The sequence below is a fragment of the Erinaceus europaeus genome, chromosome 12 (assembly GCF_950295315.1).
Source record: "Erinaceus europaeus chromosome 12, mEriEur2.1, whole genome shotgun sequence".
Classification (NCBI taxonomy): Eukaryota; Metazoa; Chordata; class Mammalia; order Eulipotyphla; family Erinaceidae; genus Erinaceus; species Erinaceus europaeus.
This window is the reverse complement of record NC_080173.1, coordinates 49,767,331-49,790,117: the sequence shown is the minus strand read 5'-3', so window position 1 is coordinate 49,790,117 and position 22,787 is coordinate 49,767,331. Positions and strand designations below refer to the sequence as shown.

Genomic DNA, 22,787 nt, shown 5'->3' with positions numbered 1-22,787 from the left:
TGCAAAGCACAAGGACCGGTGTAAGGATCCCAGTTCGAGCCCCCAGCTCCCCACCTGCAGGGAGTCACTTCACAGGCTGTGAAGCAGGTCTACAGGTGTCTGTCTTTCTCCCCCCTCTCTGTCTTCCCCATCTCTCTCCATTTCTCTCTGTCCTATCCAACAACAACATCAAGAACAACAATAATAATAACTACAAAAATAAAACAACAAGGACAACAAAATGGAATAAGTAAATATTAAACAAACAAACAAAAAGAACACGTTATCTAAACAGCAAGGGCAATAAAAGAATAGAAAAAAAGCCTCTAGGAGCAGTGCTGCAGGTATCTCCCTTTGTCTCTCTCTCCCTCCCCTCAATTTCTATCTGTCCTATCAAAAACAAAAAAAAAAAGAAGAAGAAGTTGCAATCAATATCCCCACCAGCAGACCTGACCCTACTGGTCCTGGTCCTGGCAGGACTCTAACTGGCTGGGGACAGAGTCTTTGGGGTGGGGATGCAGGGCTATCCTCATCCAGGTTATTCTAGCAATATGTTCACATGTTCACTCTTTCCCCATTCCCCAGGCCTGGGCCCTGCCAATCCTCTAGCATAAATAAATATAATCACTTCCCTCTGAGTTCAGTATTTAGCGAGGATCCCACCCAGCCTTGGCCTCCTCCCAAAGTAAACTGTTACTTCCAGAGCAGGGGCCCAAGGGCTGCCCCACAGGACGGTTCCCGGCCCTCCATAGCTGGGCAAATTCAACTGCACATCCAGGAATTTTCTCATGAAGAGTCTTTGACTACAAAGACAGACCTGGGTCTGAGTGCTAAGTGTCCCTGGAACGCTGCTGTGACTTTTAGAGCCACGCTGTCTACCTGCACCATGAAACCAGACTTTTTTTCCAAGTTTTTTTTCTCATATTACTTAATTTATATGACTACAAATTAATAGGCGTGTACATAAACAAGTGTTTTTTTTTAACATTTATTTCCTTTTTGTTGCCCTTGTTTCATTGTTGTAGTTATTATTGTTATTGATGTTGTCATTGTTGGATAGGACAGAGAAATGGAGAGGAGGGGAAGACAGAGAGGCAGAGAGAAAGATAGGACACCTGCAGACCTGCTTCACTGCCTGTGAAGCGACCCCCTGCAGGTGGGGAGCCGGGGGCTTGAACCAGGATCCTTGTGCAGGTCCTTGTGCTTTGTGCCACCTGCACTTAACCCGAGGCACTACCAGCCAACTTCCCGAAACCACAGATTTCTATCAATTCACCTAGAGAGGACTTAGAGAGCTTAAATGGCTTGCATCAGGGCAAACACATTACACTCCTTATCTGGGGAGGATGAGCAGGGCAGAAAGGAAAAAAAGAAGAGATGGGAGAAAAAAAAAAATATATGAGTTTCTGACTCTCCTCAACCATTTTCCAGCTCAGTGATTCTGCTTCTCCCTCTGAGACCACCTTGTAAATCATCTCTCCTAACTTAATGTCTGGTGTGTTCCCACATTCATGGCACCCACTGTTCATAATAGCTAAGATGTGGAAGCAGCCCAAGGGGTCATGGCCAATAAGCAAAATGTGGTCTATAACACAAATGGAGTATCATTCAGCCTTAAAAAGAAAATTTGTTGCCATATGTTACAAAATGTATGACCCCTGAGGACATGATGATTTTTTTGTTTGTGTTTTCTATATTTTTATTTATTTTGGATAGGGGCAGAGAAAGATTTGAGATGGAAGAGTTAGACAGGGAGAGACACTTGCAGCACTGCTTTACTGCTTATGAAGCTTTCTACCTGCAGGTAGGGAACAGAGGCTTGAACCCTAGTCCTTACACATGGTAACATGTGCATACTACTAGCTGTGGCACTGCTAAACCTCTTCATAATGTGAACTAGTTCATCATTTAACATAATGGTCCTAGAGGCTGGGTGGGGGTGCTTGAGCACTTAGAGAACTGAAATCAGGGTTGGGGAAACAGCATAATGGAAAAGACTTTCTTTTTTTTAGGTTTTTTTAAAAAAATATTTATTTATTTATTTTCCCTTTTGTTGCCCTTGTTGTTTTAACATTGTTGTGGTTATTATTATTGTTGTCATCATTGTTGGATAGGACAGAGAGAAATGGAGAGAGGAGGGGAAAGACAGAGAAGGGGAGAGAAAGATAGACACCTGCAGACCTGCTTCACCGCTTGTGAAGTGACCCCCCCCCCAGGTGGAGAGCTGGGAGCTCGAACCAGAACCTTCTGCCAGTCCTTGCGCTTTGTGCCATATGCACTTAACCCACTGCGCTACTGCCCGACTCCCTGCAAAAGACTTTCATGCCTGAGGCTCTGAAGTCTAAGGTTCAATCCCCAGCACCATCAGAAGCCTTAGCTGAACAGTGCTGTGGTCCCTCTTCCTGTTTCACTGTGTATCTTACTCTCTTTCATTAAGAATAAATAAATAAATGTTTAAAAAAAAAAGTTGAAATCACAACTATTTCTGGAGCCCAGCAGGTACTGGACTGTGAACACTTCCGGTGCAGAGATACATACCAAATGTTGCTGAGTCAGTGAGAGGATGAATGAGTGAGCAGTGTGTTCGGGAATGTAAGAGAAAAGGGAGCCGACTCCTCACAACAAACCCAATTCTAGCAGGGAGGGGTAACTGACCTCTCATTGTAGAACTGCAGGGTGTTCTCACTGTACAGTGGCCCTGCCAGCTGGCGGATCATCTGCAGCGACTTTTCACGCTCATCCAACCCCAGCATCCGCACATGGGCCACAAGCCAAGCCACAGCACACACCGCCAGACTGCATACCTTTCCCTTGATATTATCTGTGATTTTCTGAGGCGGGAAGAAAGGTGACTAGGGTCACTTTCCTGGTCAGTACTTTGCCTGGCCTGTGTTGGCAACTAAGTGCTGAAGGTAGAGACGAGGCCACATTCCTCACAAGTTTGATTTTCCCAAAGCTACCTGGGTGGAAGGGAGTGGCTAAGACAGTAATTACAAGGAAGATCTATATCCAACATGAACCCCATGGATTAAGGGTGTTCTTATTCTTACAAAACATGACAAGGTATCAAAGACTGACCATGGGTCTCAGGGAAGAGAGAAGGCTGCTGGAAAGGTGGTGAGATGGGACTACCTGGATAGACTCGAAGGCCAGTACCCCATTCTCCCAGGCATTGAGAATTTCCAAGATGGCTGCCGAGATGCTGAGACAGGCTTCATGCCACTTCATCTGCCTATAAGGGGATAGAAGTGAGAGAAAAATCATTACAAGGGAGTATGGCATGAGCTGAGGGAGAGTCCTTGCCCAGTCCCCACTGCCACCACTAGAGTGGGTGTACAGGCCACTGACACCAGCTTCATCTCTGAGGAGTTGTTGAGCAGGGCCACCAGAGACTCCACTTTGGTGGAGTCAGGCCGGAAGCATGGGTGGTCAGGGTTCAGGATTTTGCCCTCTTCAGGCATGCAGGTCTGCATCCAGGTCTCAAAGAAAGGCACCTCTACTCCTGTGCTGGACTCTGACAGAATCACCTGGGGAAAAAGGCTTTGTCACCAGTTGAGTAGGGGGAGGAGGAATCTCAGCTTCCTTCCTGGCTATTTCTCCCATCCTGGTCTAACTAGAGACAAACTGGCCCAAGACAGGAAGGTGGGGCTATGTTGCCACCTAGTGGTCACTGTGAATATGGCCGAGATAGGGTGTGACCAAGGAATTGACTGTTCCCTTCCCTGATGCCCCCATCTACTTGGTGTCCCATATTCCATCTGCTCTCCCCTCACTCACCTCTGAACCATAAGTCTGGGCCACGTGGCACAGCATAAGGAAGGAGATGTCAAAAAGCAAGGCTCGAACTGATGCTGCTTTGGCTGTGAGAGACAAGGTAACTGATTCCACCACCCGTGGAGGGGGCTCAAAGCCCTCACCTGAGTGAGGACACTAGGTTTTGTGCAAAGGAAGGTCAGAAACCAAGTGGCTCCTTCAAAGCTCTGAAGCTCAGAATCCTTTTCTTGGGTCTCAATTAGAACATCATCCCTTCCTTAGAATGAAAACTCCCGACAACCTCCTCTTCTCTTACACCCAAGCAAGTCATAAGGGGGAGAGGGAGACAAAGGGGTGAAAGGGTTGGGTTTACAGAAATTCTTTTTTTCCCTCTTTCTTAAGAGGAATTCTTTTCCCAGTAACATCCCCTTTTCAAGGGTTTCCAAAGCTTCAGGCAATCATCACTCACATAAGAAAACAGTCTCAGGAGTTGGGCGGTAGCGCAGCGGGTTAAGCGCAGGTGGCGCAAAGTGCAAGGACCAGCATAAGGATCCCAGTTCAAGTCCCCGGCTCCCCACCTGCAGAAGTTACTTCACAGGCAGTGAAGCAGGTCTGCAGGTGTCTATCTTTCTCTCCCCTTCTCTGTCTTCCCCTCCTCTTTCCATTTCTCTCTGTCCTATCCAGCGACAACATCAGTAACAACAACAATAATAACTACAATAATAAAACAATAAGGGCAACAAAAGGGAATAAATAAATAAATACCAAAAAAAAGAAAGAAAACAGTCTCCCTGGGAGTTGGGTGGTAGCACAGCAGGTCAAGCAAAAGTGGCAAGAAGCGCAAGGACTGGCATAAGGATCCCAGTTCCAGCCACCGGCTCTCCACCTTCAGGGGAGTCGCTTCACAGGTGGTGAAGCAGGTCTGCAGGTGTCTTTCTTTCTCTCCCCCCTCTGTCTTCCCCTCTTCTCTCCATTTCTCTCTGTTCTATCCAACAACAACATTAATAACAACAACAATAACTACAACAAGGGCAACAAAAGGGGATAAATATTAAAAAAAAAATTCTAAAAAAAAAAAGAGAAAACAGTCTCCCCCAAATAAGCAAAGATTCTCCCCTTCCACACCCCACTTTTAACACCAGTGGGGCCTGGGACTATGCAGCAACTTACTGGACTCTTCGCTGCCATGCGTCGTGAATTCATTCAAACTGTAAAACAGAGAAAGGGCAAATTATCCAATAGAAAACCTGAGCAAGTGTTTGGCACAGTAGATAAAGCATTGGACTCTCAAGCATGCGATCCTGAGTTCAATCCCTGGGAGCACATGTACCAGAGTTCTTTCTCTCTCCCCTCCTGTCTTTCTCACTAATATTAGTAAGTAAAATCTAAAAAAGAAAGAAAAGAAAAGCTGAGTAGCAGCCAGGGATGGAGACTACACCAGTTCAAAGACAGTCACAGACTAGAGCCTGAATTATGGGCAAAACTTAAAGTAAGGGGGCCGGGGGTGACGCACCTGGTTGAGTGCACATGTTACAAGGACCCAGGTTCAAGTCCCTGGTCCCCACCTGCAAGGGAAAAGCTTTGCAAGTGATGAAGCAGGGCTGTAGGTGTTTCTCTTTTTCCCTCTCTATATCCCCCTTTCCTCTTGATTTCTGGCTGTCCCCATCAAATAAATAAAGATAATAAAATTAAAAAATAAAACTTAAAGTGAATGGCACTGCTGCAGGGGGAAAAAAATCTACTTTTTGGGGGGGTCATCTCTGAGGCTTTACCACTCTGGGTTGACTTTTTCAGATAGAGACAGAGAAGCAGAGAGAAAATAAGAAAGAAACCACAGCATGAAAGCTTTTGTTTAAGGTGGTGGGTGCTGGTTTTGAACCTGGATCACAACAGAGCAAAGCAGAACATTATTCAAGTGAGTTATTTTGCCAGTCTAATAATTCTGTCTTTGAAAGGTTTTCAAGTCCCAGAAAACTGTTTGTGGAACAGAACAATGTTTTGTTTTATTTCATTTTGTCTCCAGGGTTATCACTGGGGTTTGGTGCCTGCACTACAAATCCACTACTCCTGGAGGCTATTTTTTTTCCCTTTTGTTGCCCTTGTTGTTTATTGTTGTCATTGTTATTATTATTATTGTTGTCATTGCTGGATAGGAAAAAGAGAAATCAAGAGAGGAGGGGAAGACAGAGAGGGGGAGAGACAGACACCTGCAGATCTGCTTTATCACCGGTGAAGCGACCCCACTGCAGGTGGGGAGCTGGGGCCTTGAACCAGGATCCTTGAACCAGTCCTTGCACTTTGCACCATGTGCACTTAACCTGTTGCACTACTGCCCAACCCCCCAGAACAATGTTTTATATATCAAATTCCAGGTTTACAAAAAAAAAGTAAAGAGGGCCCAGGCGGTGGTGCACCTGGTTAGGCACGCACATTGCAGTACTCAAGGATCCAGGTTCAAGCCCCTGATCCCCACCTGCAGGGGGAAAGCTTCACGAGTGGTGAAACAGGGCTGTAGGTGTCTCTCTGTCTATCTTTCCCTCTCAATTTCTCTCTGTCTCTATACAATATAAATAAAACATTGAAAAAAAAAAGTAAAGAAACTGAGAGCTTAATAACTGAGCAGAGAGAGTCCCTCAGCAAACCTCTCCACTTCCTCCTAGCTGCAAGCTCTCTTGGGATGCTCTGCCTTGGCCTGTGCCATCTCTGAGAGACCTGACCTCAGCAACTCACCTTCTTTCTGCTTCCTCTTCCTCCTCCAGACATGCCTCCCCCTCCCTGGCCGGGGCCTGTTCATGCTTACTTGATGAATTTCCGGGCAAAGGATTTGAGTTTTCCAGTAGCAGCTGCAGCAGCCAACAGCAAGTCCAGACTTTTCCCAGAAAGCATGTGGCCCAGGACCCCCAGCAGCCCCTCTGGGGACTTGGAGTGATCTGCATCCATTGTCTAGGGAAATGACAGAAGATCAAGTCTTGAACAAAAGCCCGACCCCCACACCCCCAACACTCTCTCTCTCTCAGAAACAGCCTAACTAATCTCTGCATATCTCCATTAAATAGGATACCAAGACATGCAATTTAATATCCATCTTTTTTTTTTTTTTTTTTTGCCTCCAGGGTTATTTCTGGGGTTTGGTGCCTGCACTATGAATCCACTGCTCCTTGAGGCTATTTCTTCCCTTTTGTTGCCCTTAGCATTTATTATTGTTGTTGTTATTTATTTATTTTAAATACTTATTTATTTATTCCTTTTTGTTGCCCTTGTTGTAGTTATTATTGTTGTTGTTGTTGATGTCATTGTTGTTGGATAGGACAGAGAGAAACAGAGAGAGGAGGGGAAGATGGGGAGAGAAAGATAGACACCTGCAGATCTGCTTCACTGCTTGTGAAGCGACTCCCCTGTAGATGGGGAGCGGGGGGCTCGAACCAGGATCCTTGTGCTTTGCACCACCTGCGCTTAACCCTCTGCACTACCACCCGACTCCCTTGTTGTTGTTATTGATGTCATTGTTTGTTGGCTAGGAGAGAAGCTGAGAGAGAAGGGGAAGACAGAGAGGGGGAGAGAAAGATAGACACCTGCAGACCTGCTTCACCGCCTGTGAAGTGACCCTCCCTGCAGGTGGGGAGCCGGGGGCTCGAACTGGGATCCTTACGCCTGTCCTTGTGCTTCGCGCCATGTGTGCTTAACTCATTGCACCACCACCTGGCGCCCAATATAGATCTTTCTAATTGCAATTTAAAAAATGGAAAATGGGTCCTAAAATCTATCCTAGCCCTCCCATCCATCACTCTCAACTAAACTGGGATGATGGTGGTATCTTGGGCTGAGCAAGGTCACTGTTTTCAGTTTCTCTGTTGAAGGAGTTGACATAAAGTGCCTAGTTTACAAGTGAGCTCAACAGATGTTAGTTTTCAGTGGTGATGATTTTTGTTGCTTTCTCCCCTCCTCTACTTCCAAAACAACAACAGGTGAAAGTCAAAAGAGGGATCTACGGCTTCTATATTCTGGAAATAAAGTGAAAGTTAAAAAAGAGGGAGCAGATGGCCCTGGTGGCAAGGGAAGGGGCACTCACCTTGAGGATGTTGGTAACGGTGGGCTCTGCGCGGAGGATGAGCCCAGGGTTGGGCTGGATGTTGGCATTTTCTCCTGATTTCAGCTGAGGCGCATGTTCCCGATCTGCCGCACTGTGGTCACCATCAGTGATAAGAGATAAATTCCAGACAGACCGCAAGGACCGGCTTAAGGATCCCAGTTTGAGCCCCGGCTCCCCACCTGCAGGGGAGTCGCTTCACAGGCAGTGAAGCAGGTCTGCAGGTGTCTGTCTTTCTCTCCCTCTCTGTCTTCCCCTCCTCTCTCCATTTCTCTCTGTCCTATCCAACAACGATGACATCAATAACAACAACAATAACTACAACAACAATAAAAAATAAAAACAAAGGCAACAAAATAAATAAATAAATATTTTTTTTAAATTCCAGAGAGACTCCTTAGTCTAGCCCCAGAAGCCAGACTAAGCAGAAGCACCAAGAGGTGAAAAGTACATGAGAGTCTTTGGGTTTTGAGCCCTAGTGTTTATGTACATATATTCAATGTTGCTGTTACCTCATTAGTTGACATACCTATTTTTGCAATGATCTATTCATTTTCTTTTTGTGTAAGAGAGACCAGAGCACTATTCCATCATATGGAGTGCTGGAAATTGGTCCTGGGACCTCACACATGAAAAGCATGCACTCTACCCACTGAGCCACAGCCTAGGCTGCTGTTACCTCAATTTTGAAAGTTCATCTAGTATAGAGGGAATATTTAAGTTTTTTCTTTTAATCACAACAGAAAATAGAAGTTAAAGTACAGCCCTAAGATTGCAAATTCCTGATCTACAGAAGTAAGTCTCTTCTTGGTAAACGCAGGCATGGTCCCAGTCACCTGCTGCTCAAAACTCTACATGGTACATAGGGAAAAAAGGCACCCAACAGCCCAGGCTGACATGAAGCAACAAAGTTAAGGAGTCCTTGGGGCAGTCCAAGTGAGCTCACACTTACCGCTTGGCCATAAGGTTGTCCTTACAGGCTTCAGACAGAAGCCCCTGCTTGCTACACTCCTGGAGTAGGAAGTCTGTACAGTCACAACTGTGAAGGGAAAAGACGGCACTGGGCACACAGCAGGGACTGAGGGGCGGGATCAATGGTTCCCTGCCTGCTGGCCTCTCTCCTTTATAGCAAAGACTATTTGGAGTGTCTGAGAGAAGGGAGAGGGTAGGGATACTTGGCAATTATAGGAGTGCTACCTCCTCCCGCTGCCACTATCCAGGGAGCAAAAGAAGAAACAGTCCCGAAGATTAACTGGCACAGATAAGCCAAGGAAAAGGCCAGAACACCCTCCAGTAGAACAGGAGTGAGGTGGCGAGTTCATACTTGCAGCGCTGGTCAGCTTTGTCCAATAAGGGTGTGAGCTTCAGCAGAAACTCAAAAGCACAGTTAACATCCTCCGTAAAATCCTAGAAAGAGGGACCATGCGATATTTCACCTAGTAGACTGTATGCCTTCCACAGGTGAAGCTCTGGGTTCCAGTCCTGGCACCACATGGGAACATCACAGACAGTACCAGGGGAGCTCTATGAATGATGGAACAACACTGCAGTGTCTCTTCCTTCTCCTTCCTTCTTTCTTTCTTCCTTTCCTTTCCTTTCCTTTCCTTTCCTTTCCTTTCCTTTCCTTTCCTTTCCTTTCCTTTCCTTTCCTTTCCTTCCTTCCTTCCTTCCTTCTCTTTCCCTCTCTCAAAGAAGTGAAATAATGAAAAAATTGGGCCAGGAAAGCCACTCAGCCATGGTACCACACAAGTGTGGGGCCCTGAATTTAGTCTCTGGTGCTGCATTAAAAAAAAAGGTGGAGGGAAGGGCCAGGTGGGGGCACAGCGGGTTAAGTGCACATGGCACGAAGCGCAAGGACCAGCATAAGGATCCCACTTCAAGCCCCCGGCTCCCCACCTGCAGGGGTCACTTCACGGGAGGTGAAGCAGGTCTGTAAGTGTCTATCTTTCTCTCCCCCCTCTCTGTCTTCCCCTCCTCTCTCCATTTCTCTCTGTCCTATCCAACAACAACAATAGCAATAACAACAACAATAATAACCACAACAACGATAAAAAACAAGGGCAACAAAAGGGGGAAAAATGGCTTCTAGGAGCAGTGGATTCATAGTGCAAACACTGAGCCCCAGCAATAACCCTGGAGGCAAAAAAAAAAAAGGAGGGGGCCAGGTGGTGGTGCACCGGGTTAAATGCACATGATGATGCGCAAGGACTCACATAAGGAGCCGGTTAGAGCTCCAGCTCTCCACCTGCAGGCGTGGGGGGTGGGGGTGAGGAAGGTGTCACTTCACAAGCAGTGAAGCAGGTCTGTAAGTGTCTTATCTTTCTCTCTCTCCCTATCTTCCCCTCCCCTCTCAAATTCTATCTGTCCTATCCAAAAAAAAAAAAAAAAGCCATAAGAGCAGTGGATTCGTAGCGCAAGCACCCAGCCCCAGCAACAACCCTGGTGGCAAAATAAATAATCAGTGTATTACACCAACGTAAAAGACTCTGGAGTGGAGGGAACATGATGGCAGAGAGGGCTGAGGGTGGGGAGGGGTTAGATTGTTATGTGAAAAACTGAGAAATGTCACATGTACAAACAAAACTACCACCTGGCTGCAGGGTCCTCTGCTCCACCCAGAGCCCACAGGGACACAATGCTGGACAGACAAAGCCCAAAAGTCAGCCCTGCCCAGCACCAGCTTCTGGTAACTAGATGGGGAGAAGGACCAAGTCTATATATCCACACGCCTCCATCATCTCAGACAACCTTGCTGCAGGAGAGCTCAGCCAGAGCAGCCCAGCTCACTTCTGCCTAGAGGTTGAGTGCTGGATGCATTTGCTCGGGTGCTCAGGTACATGTGTCCAGCCTTCTCCCAGGCACAAGAGTGTGCGCCCCTCCTCTGCCCTTCTTTCTCCAGGATGTAAGCAAGGGGCTACCTGATCCCATGCCATCTATGTCATTTCTTCAACTCACCTTGTCTCCATGAGAATATTTCTTCAACTTCACCAAAACCTGTGGAATCTGGAAGGTGAGGTGGAGACAAGGGAAAAACAGGCAGCTCAATTTCTTCTCTCACCCAGATCAAAAGCCATCCCCACCACTGGCCCCACCCCCAATCTAGACAGAGAGATAGGAACACCCCTGCTCTGGATATGAAAGAGCTCTCAGAACCAAATCAGAAAACTGATGGGGACCCAAGTACCTGGTGTCCTTAGTCTATTGAAAGGACACAGGGACCCCTGACCTCTGCTGGCTCAACAAGGAAATGCCACACACCAAAATGGAGACCCTACTTCAAGGACTAGGGTCCACGCCCCTGCCTCCCATAAGTGCCCTCCACCAATCTGGCTGATGACTGAGATAAACAGCGCCTCCACACTAAGAAAGGCAGAGGCCTGCCAAGTGGGCTAAATATAGCCCTGGGACTTGCAGAGAAAAGAATCGACGGGAACTTATGCTGGGGGCCCTGGCAGGCTTGACAAAGCCAGTGGGGAAACATACAGGCAAAGGTGCAAGGTACTGCTGCTTCTCCTAAGAATCATTTCTGGCCTAGCTCTGTTGCTCCCCTGTCCCAGGTACCTTGAGGAAGGTGAAAGCTGTCCACTTGAGCTCCTCTGTTCCCTCGGGGGACTCAATGAGTCCCACAAAACAAGCTTTCCAGATCTCCAGGACAAAAAGTGGGGTGGGGATATGCTGCAAGAAGACACAAGCATGAGAGGGTGTCCAGCCTCACCTCCCTCTTCCCAAGGCCCCCAGGGGCAGAGACTACACAGCCCAGGTATCTCCTCACTTTAAAGTGAAAATCAGGGATAGCAGGCAAACTAGCACCATTCAGCCCACCATGAATCAGGAGGAATTTCATTTCTTCCAGAAGAGCTGTCTCTTTGCCCCTCAAATGCTGCCCCCTTGAGGAAAAGAGGAGCAAGTCCACCCTCCCACCTGCATGCGTTTCACCATCATCAGCTGCTCCACCAGTGGCTGTGTCTCGCCTGTCAAGTTCATGGTGCCCTCGAGCAGGACCACCGCATGCACCGTGGGGAAGCCTGTCCTGTGCAGCTGCTCAGAGTGTACGGACAGCATGGTGGGGATGCTGAGGATGAGAGACACATGGGGGAGACAGAGGAGTTGGAGAGGTCAGTGTTGGGGCCAGGACCACGCACCACCTCCTCCCACCCACATTCAGGGTTGCTCCAGTCACCAAGTACCTCCTAATGAGTGCACCACACTGCTCGGCCTGGCTCCGGAGTTGGGGGTTGCTGAGATTGGCCAATATTTCCCCAAGCTTCAAGAGGGAGTGCTCAATGGCGGTCCAGGAAGCTGGCAGGAAAAGGGAAATGCAGAAACATGGGAAACAGGAGAGACTGGCTCAAAACTCCTCAACTTATCGCCCCCTGATCCCATAGAACTACATTAAAGAGGCTTCCCCTGAGGATGATATGGAGGCCAGGGGCCTGAGGGCTGCATGCACTGTTTTCAGAAGCAGGGGTGAGCACCAGAGAAATAGGCTACAAACTACCCTCAATTGCCTGAAGATACACTCAGTTAAATTTAGTGACTAGATCTATCCTACTTCAGGCAGGGACAGTGAGAAGCAGGAGGCTCCAGCCTGATGGTTAAGCAGGGAGGACAACCAGAAATCCTTTCTGAGTGGGCCAGCCTTGCAAGTGATTGACTCGCCATCCCTGGCAAAGCTGGGTTCCTAGATGACCTTCCATGTTTTACCCACTCCCTCGTCTGGGCCTTTGCTCACACTGCTCTCCCGTTCTGAACTGCTCTTCCTACTCACGTCACCTCTCAAATTCCTGCTGCCCCTGTAAGTTTCTGTTTGAGTCCTATCACCTTTGACAAGTGATCCAACCAATACAATCCACCGAGTTCTCCTCCTAAATGCCTGCACTAATGGTGTACACTTCATGATTGAGCATGCAACCAATCCTAAGTCCCTTATCCTAATTACAGTTGCATCTGGCCAAATGATAAACAATTGACCTCCATGGAGAATATGGTAAAAAAACAGAAACGTAAGACTTAACATTCATTAAGATTAAATGTTGATGCATTATTTTCAGCCAATAAATATTTGTCAAGTGCTCACAAAACTATTAATAGAGTCTATGTTCCACAGTGATCTTTCTGGACTTTTCACTGGTTTAAAAAGAAAAAAAAGAAAAAAAAAAACTTCTGAGAAGGAATACACTAATCCTATAACACATTCTCCAACTAGGTGGTAAAGAGCAGAATGCAATCCATTCTGACAATAACCTCATTACTAGAGAACAAGAGCTCTCTCAGGGGTCCCAAGCCCCCAAAGACTGTTCTTTGGCTCTCCTGTTCAGAAATATCAGTCCTCCCTCCCACCAGAGGATCTGTCTGTTTTTAAGCTGTGAGGGGTTGCAATATTTAACAACTGCACTTGAATCAAGAGGTGCATGGCATAACAGCGCCGATACAGACAGTTAACGGGCTAGTCTAGGGAACACACATAAGAGTCTTCCACTTTCAGGAGATGAGTTAACGTGGAGACAAACACAAAGATGAATGGTGTGCTTGTCTTGTCCTCTCAATTTTCCCATGGATATTAAGTACTACTCTTAGTCCCCACTAGAAGGTGTGCTTGTTGAGGGCAGGGACCTTGCCACATGCTCCTTCGGTAGCCCCCCTCCCCCTCCCCCAGCACCTGATGCAGTGCTGGGCATACAATAATGCTCAGTAAATACCTGTTGGTTGATTGGCTCGGGTGCCACCCTGCCCAAGTCCCTGGGATGTATGCAATGCTTATGGGGAGAAAAAAAAGGAAGTGGGATGATTTCAGATCCTCCTGAAAGAAGTGGGATGGCATCCTGCCTCTCCCCTCTCAATTAAAGAACCAGTTATGGGAGCAGGGGAAGGTGGGGCTCAGGGAAACCAGGGGACATACAGGCCTCCTCTAGCTTGGCAATATGGAGCAGAGCCCGGTTTTTGGTGCTGCTGAGGATCTTCTCCAGACGCTGTAGGCACAAGGCAAGCTGCTTCTCCCCAGCAGCAGGTGAGCCGGCCTCCAGCCCTTCCCGGAGCCACTCTGCAGAGGCTGCAGTGCAGCGAAGTAGCCAGTGGAGGGCGCTGAGCAGGGCCCGGCACAGCCCGATGCACTCCTCAGCTTTGCCGTGACAGCTACCAGGAAAGGAAAGGATGTGAGGTCTGTCTCAGCTCCAGAGACTGAAATCTGACCCACACCAAGGTTCCCCAGAGTGCCTGGCATGCCCCTACTAGGGAAGGCGGCTAGGAAGTGAGCAAGTCTCAAGAGAAGGCACTGCCCATCGGTTTCCACTACACTAGATTTCCAAGGATCTACTTCAAGTAAAGAGACATGTTTGTCCTAAAGGAGTAAGTAGAAAAGATGGGGAGGGGTGGGGGCAGAGGTCCTTATTCACACTATAACAACATTGGAGTGCTGTGAGCCCCTCACCCCTGCATTACCTCAACCGGTCGCAAAACATGTCCAGGATATCCAGCAAAGCCTGAACACACAGGTCCCGGGAGAAGTCATCAAACTAGGAAAGAAAAGTGGAAACATTAAATAAACAAAGGAAGGAAGGAAGGAGAAGAAAAAGAAAAAGCAGAAATGCTAGAGGATGCCCCAGTCAACCCGAGCTCTCGCAAGATGATACATTCAGGATTCCTGCTCATTTTTCCTCCCACCTCAGGTTTCAGACTTTGTACTGTCAGCTGTGAAAATTGGCTCCTGACTGCGAGCCCCCACATCCCACAATCCCTCTCATTGCAATGGAAGCAGCCATGCCAGTCACACGCATCAGAATGATGTGCTGATGCCAGAGGTCACAGGATCTCAGCATTCTGTCATTATCTTATCTCCCACCCTCACCTAGTTCTTCAGTGGCCATAGTCAGTCATACCTTGCTGATGGCTGTGAGGACAGAGGAGTAGGATACCATCTGGAGAGAAGGAAGAAAGATAAAATTTCAGAGAACGAGTCCCACAGTTTAAAGGGAACAAAATTAACACTATAAATTGCTGCAGCTCTCCTAAAAGCCTGACCCCTTAAAGAGATCTTCCTCGGGAGTCGGGAGGTAGTGCAGCAGGTTAAGCGCACGTGGTGCAAAACGGAAGGACCAGCATAAGGATCCCGGTTTGAGCCCCTGGCTCCCCACCTGCAGAGGAGTCGCTTCACAAGTGGTGAAGCAGGTCTGCAGGTGTCTATCTTTCTCTTTCTCTCCCCGTCTTCTCCTCCTCTCTCCATTTCTCTCTGTCCTATCCAACAACGACAACATCAATAACTACAAAAATAAAACAAGGGCAACAAAAGGAAATAATTTTTTTTTTTAAAAAAGAGATCTTCCTCAATCCACAAAAAGAGAGACAGCAGTGCTATACTCTGTCCCTATTCTCTATCAGACTCACTGCAAATGATATCATAAGCACAAACCCACTAAGGAGATGATCTTGGAGGATTCAGAGATGCTATGCTTCATTTCAGATGCCACTCATGATCCAACATTTATAAGGTTTAATTAACTGTTGGTGGGCAAAAGGACGAACAATAGTAAGATGTGACAGGCCAGGGAAAGTGGTTCAGTGTTAAAGAGTGTCATAATGGACTTGAAAGGAAAAAAAAAAGTCAGAAGTAAACAGTCTCTATGACTTTATGAGAACAATGGTAGCTATCTTTGGGAGGGTAAAGACACAGAACTTTGATGGTTGGTGTGGTGTAAAACTATATCTTCTAATCTTACAATTGTGTAACCCACCATTAATCACAAATAAAAAATGGTAAAAGAAAATAAAGCATGGTGGTCCAGGAGGTGGTGCAGTGGTAAAGCTTTGGACTCTCAAGCATGAGGTCCCAAGTTCGATCCCTGGCAGCACATGTGCTAGAGTGATGTCTGGTTCTTTCTCTCTCCTCCTATCTTTCTCATAAATAAAATCTTTAAAAAAAAAAATAAAATAAAGGGAGTCGGGGGGTAGCGCAGTGTGTTAAGCGCATGGTGGCGCAAAGTGCAAGGACCGGCATAAGGATCCTGGTTCAAGCCCCCAGCTCCCCATCTGTAAGGGAGTCACTTCACAGGTGGTGAAGCAGGTCTGCAGGTGTCTATCTTTCTCTCCACCTCTCTGTCTTCCCCTCCTCTCTCCATTTCTCTCTGTCCTATCCAACAATGACAACATCAATAATAAATAATAACAACAACAATAAAACAACAAGGGCAACAAAAGGGAATAAATTTTTTTTAAATTAAAAAATAAAATAAAATAAAAAGTGTGTCGGGGGGCGGGGGTAGATAGCATAATGGTTATGCAAACAGACTTTCATGCCTGAGGTTCTAAAGTCCCAGGTTCAATCCCCCACACCACTTTAAGCCAGAGGTGAGCAGTACTCTGGTAAAAAAAAAAAAGTGTGTCTTGTATGATCCAGAGTCTGAGTTTGATCCTCTGAACTGCATATGACAGGATAGTGCTCCAGTCACTCACTCATTAAAAATAAATTTATGGGGGGCCAGGCGGTACCACAGAGGGTTAAGCACACACAGTATGAAGTGAAAGGACTGAGCAAGGATCCTGGTTCGAGTCCCCGGCTCCCCCCAGTTCCCTACCTGCAGGGGGTTCACTTCACAAGTGGTGAAGCAGGTCTGCAGGTGTCTATCTTTCTCTCCTCTTCTCTGGCTTCCTCTCCTCTCTCGATTTCTCTCTGTCCTATCCAGCAACAACACCAGCAATGGCAACAATAAAAATAACATCAAGGCGGTTCGAACCCCGGCTCCCCACCTGCAGGGGAGTCGCTTCACAGGCGGTGAAGCAGTCTGCAGGTGTCTATCTTTCTCTCCTCCTCTCTGTCTTCCCCTCCTCTCTCCGTTTCTCTCTGTCCTATCCAACAACGACAACAATAATAACTACAACAATAAAAAAACAACAAGGGCAACAAAATAAATAAATTAAATTAAAAAAAATTAAAAAAATAAAATAACATCAAGGGCAACAACAAAATGGGGAAAATGGCCTCCAGGAGCAATGGATTCGTAGTGCAGGCACTGAGCCCCTGGGATAACCCTGGAGGCAAAAAAAAAAAAAAATTCATGGGGGCCAAGTGGTGGCACTGCTGGTTGAGTACATGTTATAATGTTCAGGAATCTGGTTCAAACCCCTGGTCCCACCATAGGAGCAAAGCTTCACAAACAGTGAAGCAGTGCTGCATGCATCTCTCTTTCTCTTCCTTTCCCCCATTTCTCAATTTCTGTCACTATCCAATAAAGAAATAAAACATTTTTTTAAATTAAAAATTAATTCACTGGAGGCTGGAGAAATAGCATAATGGCTATGTTAAAGACTTTTAAGCCTGAGGCTTAATCCCCAGCACCACCATAAACCAGAAATGAGCAGTGCTCAGGTTAAAACAAATAATAACAAATAGTGGAAAAGATAGCATAATGGTTATACTATTTCATTCTTAAATCTCAGGTTCAATCCCCCACACCACAAGCCAGAGTTGCCCGTGCCTTTTTAAAAAATTTTTTTAAATTTATTTATTACTTATTTTCCCTTTTGTTGCCCTTGTTTTTTATTGTTGTTGTAGTTGTTATTGCTGTTGTTATTGATGTTGTCGTTGTTGGACAGGACAGAGAGAAATGGAGAGAGGAGGGGAAGACAGAGGGGGGAGAGAAAGATAGACACCTGTAGACCTAATTCACCTCCTGTGAAGCGACTCCCCTGCAGGTGGGGAGCCGGGGGCTTGAACCAGGATCCTTACGCTGGTCCTTGTGCTTCGAGCCACGTGTGCTTAACCCGCTGCACTACCGCCCGACTCCCAGTGCCTGTCTTTTTTTCTTCTCTGTATTTTATTCTTTCATTAAAATCAAATAAAAATAAAACAAGCCAAACTTTATATATATATATATACATACATATATATGTATCCTCAAAATCTGGTAAAATTTAAAAACCAGAACACAAAGACAGAACCCCAGAATAATCACCTGCTTCCTGAGTTGTCTTCATTAGAGAGACAGAAATTTCCAGAAATTGCAGAAAGCTATGTCGGCCTCAATGACTTTATTGGCAAATTTAACATGCATGGCAATGTCTTCCATGTATAATTCCTCCATCATGTAAACAGACGGCTCTCTGTTCAGACATCTTTAACTAGTATTCTTGGATAAACAGGAGCAAAATACACAGAGGACTTAAATACACAATTAGTGTTCAGCACCACTCTCATAGGGATGGACTGTGAAGCCACAGCTAGCGCCTGACAGCAATCAGAAAGCTGGGAGCCTGCCTAGGCAGGATGACCAGAGCTTTCCAGGCGAGTGTTTGTTTATTTATAACTGATGTCCCCATAGCAAGAGCTTGGCAGGGATCTGAACCTTGTTGGACACCAACCTGAAGGGGGAGCTGGATGTTCCCACTGGAAACAGACCTCAAGCTACCAGAGAGAAGTCCCTAGGTCTTCGTGTTCTCGATGTGTGTGTGTGTGGGGGGGGGGGGGGGGGAATACCATCACTTAGACTGGATTTATGGTTTCCAAATTCAGAATCTGGCTTATCCAATTTTTGCTAACCATATCAATAGAGCACTGCTACTCTAGAGACCTAAAAATACTTTCCACATGGTCAAGTGTTTTTCCTAGCAGCACTTAACCAGTTCCAGTATTAGGGATCTATCAATGTGAAAGCTCTAAACTACCACCAGCCCCCAAGGCTGAAGACTATGTAGCCTGCTGTGTGGCAGGCTTGCCCAGACTGACCTCGCAGCTGCTCTCTAACCTCTTCTACTCTTCTTCATATTCAACACCCACACTGCTAAGTGCCCTCTACAAGCACAATACTGGACCAAAGAGCCTCTTAACTGAAGGAGAATAAAGTACTCATTTGGCATAGCATTTATAAGTCATGGAGGTCTTTCCCATGGTTATTTCTCTCTTAATTACTTCAGCACAATTCTCCCTTTTGTCTTTCCATTAGTGTTCACACATTTTAAGATTCTTCTTCTTTTTTTAATAATAATAAAATAATAATAATAATAATAATGATAACCTTCCTGGGGCCAGAGAAGCAGTTCACCGGATAGAGGTCCTACCTTGTCATGTGCATAGCACAGGTCTGAGTCCCCACACCAGAAGAGAGGTGCTACAGTTGCAATGGAGGAAGCTCCAAGTGGTTTAGTGTTTACCCTGTCTCTGTCTCTGAGAATTACAATGTCACCTCCTATTTTTTTCTTTCTTACCACAGCACTGCTCGCTTGTGATAGTGCCAGGCATTGAACCTGGGACCTCAGGGCCTCAGGCATGAATGTCTTTTTGCATAACCGTTATGCTCTCTCCCTAACCCCTTCATATTTTTTAATGCGTATGTTTTTTGTTTGTTTTGCTTTGCTTTGTTGTTTCTGCTGCCACTTTCTAGATTTATACTGATATCATTAAAATAAAAAAAGATTACCTTTCTTAATCACACATGAAGGAGAGAGTTTCATATGAGACAAGATAAGCAAGAGCTTATAAAGCACTCAGGCATATGCTTTGCTAGGGACTGAACTCATGCTGGGCACGGCCCATGTCTGAGCACCACAACAGAGGTGCTATGGTATTAGAGGAGGCTCTGGTGCTACAATGCCTCTTCCTCTCTATCTGAGAAAGAGGGGGGAAAAAAGGGAAGTACTAGCTCTGGGAGGGGGGAAAAGTCAACAATTAGAATGTCTGTGTAACTCAGAAATAGGGATTTTCCCAAATGACCAAATCACATTCAGAAATCTTATGTAGGGCAAAAGATCTGTAGTGCAAGAGGTGACACAGTAGATAAAGCATTGTAATCTCAAGCATGAGGTTTAGAGTTCAGTCTCCAACATCCTATGCACAAGGGTGCACACATCTTTTATAAATATTTAAAATAATGGCTCCTTTATACTCTCTGCTTCTCTCTTCTCTTGGTGACTTATTTACTGACTTTTTATTCCAATAAACTTTCTATAACTTTTAATAAAATTAAAGCAAATAGGATTGTAGAGTCAGCATATGGTTATGCAAAAAGACTTTCATATCTGAGGCTCCCACAAACCAGGTTCAATCCACTCTGCCACCACCAGCACCTCCTCCATAAGCCAGAGCTGAGCAATGTGCTGATGAAAGTTAAATAAGGGAGTTGGGTGGTGTATAGCGCAAGAAGCAGCATAAGGATTCTGGTTCGAGCCCCCGGCTCCCCGCCTGCAGGGGAGTTGCTTCACAAGCAGTAAAGCAGGTCTGCAGGTGTCTGTCTTTTTCTCCCCTTCTCTGTCTTCTCCTCCTCTCTCGATTTCTCTCTGTCCTATCAACAACGACGTCAATAACAACAATAATAACTACAACAGTAAAACAACAAGGGCCACTAAAGGGAATAAATAAATATAAAAAATAAAATAAAATAAAAAAGTTGAATGAATGAGTAAATAAATAAACCACAGGAGAGCAGGCAGGGAGGTAGCATAAAGTCAAACCCTGGCACCACATACAGCATATGCTAGAGTGATGCTTTGGTTTTCTCTCTCAATATCATTAATAAATAAACCTTTTAAAAAAATAAAGTGGGAGTCCGGCAGTAGCACAGCGGTTAAGCACACGTGGCACAAAGCGCAAGGATTGGTGTAAGGATCCCGGGTGAGCCCTCAGCTCCCCACCTGCAGGGGAATCGCTTCACAGGCAGTGAAGCAGGTCTGCAGGTGTCTGTCTTTCTCTCCCCCTCTGTTTTCCTCTCTTCTCTCCATTTCTCTCTGTCCTATCCAACAATGACCAAATCAATAACAACAGCAACAATAAAAACAAGGGCAACAAAAGGGAAAATAAATGTAATAAAAAATTTTAAAAAATAAATAAATAAAGAGCAAGAAAGAGACCAGTGTATTTTAATATAAGGATAAAAAGAACATAAGCAAAGTTAACTGATGTGGCTTCACATTACTTGTTGAATTTTAGTGTAGTATCAAAGAATATCCAGTTATATGAAATGTCTATTAAACTAAATATCTGATATTAAGACCATATTTTCTTCACATGCTTCAACCAAAATAATCTACTGCAATAGCTGAATACAGAAGCAGATATAAGAACTCGTTTTAAAAAGATCTGCAGGAGTCAGGCAGTAGCGCAACAGGTTAAGCGCACATGGCACAAAGCACAATGACCAGTGTAAGGATCCCGGTTTGAGCCCCTGGATCCCCACCTGCAGGAGAGTCACTTCACAAGCGGTAAGGCAGGTCTGCAGGTGTCTATCTTTCTCTCCCTCTCTGTCTTGCCCTCCTCTCTCCATTTCTCTCTGTCCTATCTAACAACAACGACATCAGTAACAACAACAATAATAACTACAACAATAAAACAACAAGGGCAACAAAAGAGAATAAATAAATAAATATTAAAAAAAAAAAATCTGCAAAGGTGCTGGGTTGTGGTGCACCTGGTTGAGTGCACAGGTTACAGTGCACAAGGACCCAGGTTCAAGCCTCCGGTCCCCACCTGCAGGGAGAAAGCTCTGCAAGTGGTGAAGCAGTGCTATAGGTGTCTGTCTCTCTTCCTCTCTACCACTCCTCCCCCTCTCAATTTCTGACTATCTCTATCCAATAAATAAATAAAAGGTAATAAAAGATTTATTAAAAGCAACACATCTTCATAAAAAAAATTTGCAAAAAAGATAAAATTGGGATCTGAAACAGTACAGACTTTCATGCCTAAGACCAAAGAGGCTACAGGTTCCATCCCCAACACCACTATGCACCAAAGTTCAATGATCTGGCTTCTCTCTCACTCTATTTCTCATGAAAATCAACATGTAGGGGGTTGGGCGGTAGCACAGCAGGTTAAGGATCCTGGTTTGAGCCCTGGCTCCCCACCTACAGGGGAGTCGCTTCACAGGCAGTGAAGCAGGTCTGCAGGTATCTATCTTTCTCTCCCCCTCTCTGTCTTCCCCTCCTCTCTCCATTTCTCTCTGCCCTAGCCAACAACAATGACAAGAATAACTACAACAACAATAAAACAAGGGCAACAAAAGGGAAAAGAAAAACAGAAAGAAAGAAAGAAAGAAAGAAAGAAAGAAAGAAAGAAAGAAAGAAAGAAAGCTGCTCTAAGCCACCAAAAAAAAAAAAAAGGAAAGAAAATAAACATGTATTAGGTAGGGGAGATAGCATAATGGTTATGCAAAAAAAAAAAAGACTTTCATGCCTGAGGCTCTGAGGTCCCAGATTCATCTTACACAACACCACTACCATAAATTAGAGCTGAATAGTGATCTGGTTTTTTTAAAAAAAAAAAAAAAAGAAAGAAAGAAAGAGAGAGAGAAGGGGGCCTGACACCACCTAGTTAAGTGCACACAGACTACATGTAAGGATACCACAAGGACCCGGGTTTAAACCCCTGCTCTCCACCTGCAGCAGGGATACTTCATGAATGGTGAAGCAGGTCTGCAGGTGTCTATCTTTCTCTTCCCCCCACCTTTTTTTTTTGCCTCCAGGGTTATTTCTGGGGCTCAGTGCCTACACTATGAATCTAATGCTCCTGAAGGCTATTTTTCCCCCTTTTGTTGCTCTTCTTGTTTATCCTTGTAATTATTATTGTTGTTATTGCTGTCATTGTTGGATAGGACAGAGAGAAATGGAGAGAGGAGGGGAAGACAGAAGGGAAGAGAAAGACAGACACCTGCAGACCTGCTTAACCACTTGTGAAGTAGCTTGGGAGCTAGGGGTTAGAACTAGGATCCTTACACCGGTCCAGCACCATATGTGCTTACCCTGCTGTGCTGTGCTACTGCTTGGTCCGCTTTCTCTTCTTCCCCCCCCCTTTCTCTTCTAACTCCCCCTCCTCTCTCAATTTCTCTCTGTCCTATCAAGTGAAAAAAAAAAAAAAAGAGGAGGAGGAAGAGAAAGAAAGGGAGGGAGAAAGGAAGAAACAAATACTTTCTTTCTAGGGACTGAACCTTGGAAACTCGGAGCTACAGGCATGAGAGTCTTCTTGCAGTCATTTTGCTATCTCCTAAACAAATAA

The 22,787-nt window shown here is 45.6% G+C and overlaps 1 protein-coding gene and 1 non-coding gene across 4 annotated transcripts in view; both read right to left on the bottom strand.

Annotated features, from left to right (window-relative positions):
• MED24 (mediator complex subunit 24) overlaps window positions 1-22,787 on the bottom strand; it is a 33,915-nt gene that overhangs the window by 5,102 nt on the left and 6,026 nt on the right. The window contains exons 1-18 of one of the 3 annotated variants that reach the window (XM_060203557.1): window positions 17,764-17,967; window positions 14,695-14,733; window positions 14,258-14,331; window positions 13,719-13,951; window positions 13,519-13,575; window positions 12,007-12,118; window positions 11,741-11,891; window positions 11,381-11,494; window positions 10,775-10,822; window positions 9,144-9,226; window positions 8,772-8,858; window positions 7,802-7,913; window positions 6,533-6,675; window positions 4,903-4,940; window positions 3,757-3,839; window positions 3,328-3,506; window positions 3,112-3,211; window positions 2,635-2,810 (exon numbers count right to left, since the gene is read on the bottom strand). In XM_060203557.1, the coding sequence (XP_060059540.1) occupies window positions 2,635-2,810; window positions 3,112-3,211; window positions 3,328-3,506; window positions 3,757-3,839; window positions 4,903-4,940; window positions 6,533-6,675; window positions 7,802-7,913; window positions 8,772-8,858; window positions 9,144-9,226; window positions 10,775-10,822; window positions 11,381-11,494; window positions 11,741-11,891; window positions 12,007-12,118; window positions 13,519-13,575; window positions 13,719-13,951; window positions 14,258-14,331; window positions 14,695-14,733 (1,829 nt within the window). In that variant the 5' untranslated portion in view covers window positions 17,764-17,967. Of the gene's footprint in view, window positions 1-2,634; window positions 2,811-3,111; window positions 3,212-3,327; window positions 3,507-3,756; window positions 3,840-4,902; window positions 4,941-6,532; window positions 6,676-7,801; window positions 7,914-8,771; window positions 8,859-9,143; window positions 9,227-10,774; window positions 10,823-11,380; window positions 11,495-11,740; window positions 11,892-12,006; window positions 12,119-13,518; window positions 13,576-13,718; window positions 13,952-14,257; window positions 14,332-14,694; window positions 14,734-17,763; window positions 17,968-22,787 lie in introns of those variants that run through there. The other 2 variants (XM_060203556.1, XM_007531021.3) reach the window with 2 other exon arrangements.
• On the bottom strand, window positions 3,916-4,019 carry LOC132542361 (small nucleolar RNA SNORD124). The gene has a single exon (XR_009553440.1). It is a non-coding gene; the product is annotated as a small nucleolar RNA SNORD124 (small nucleolar RNA).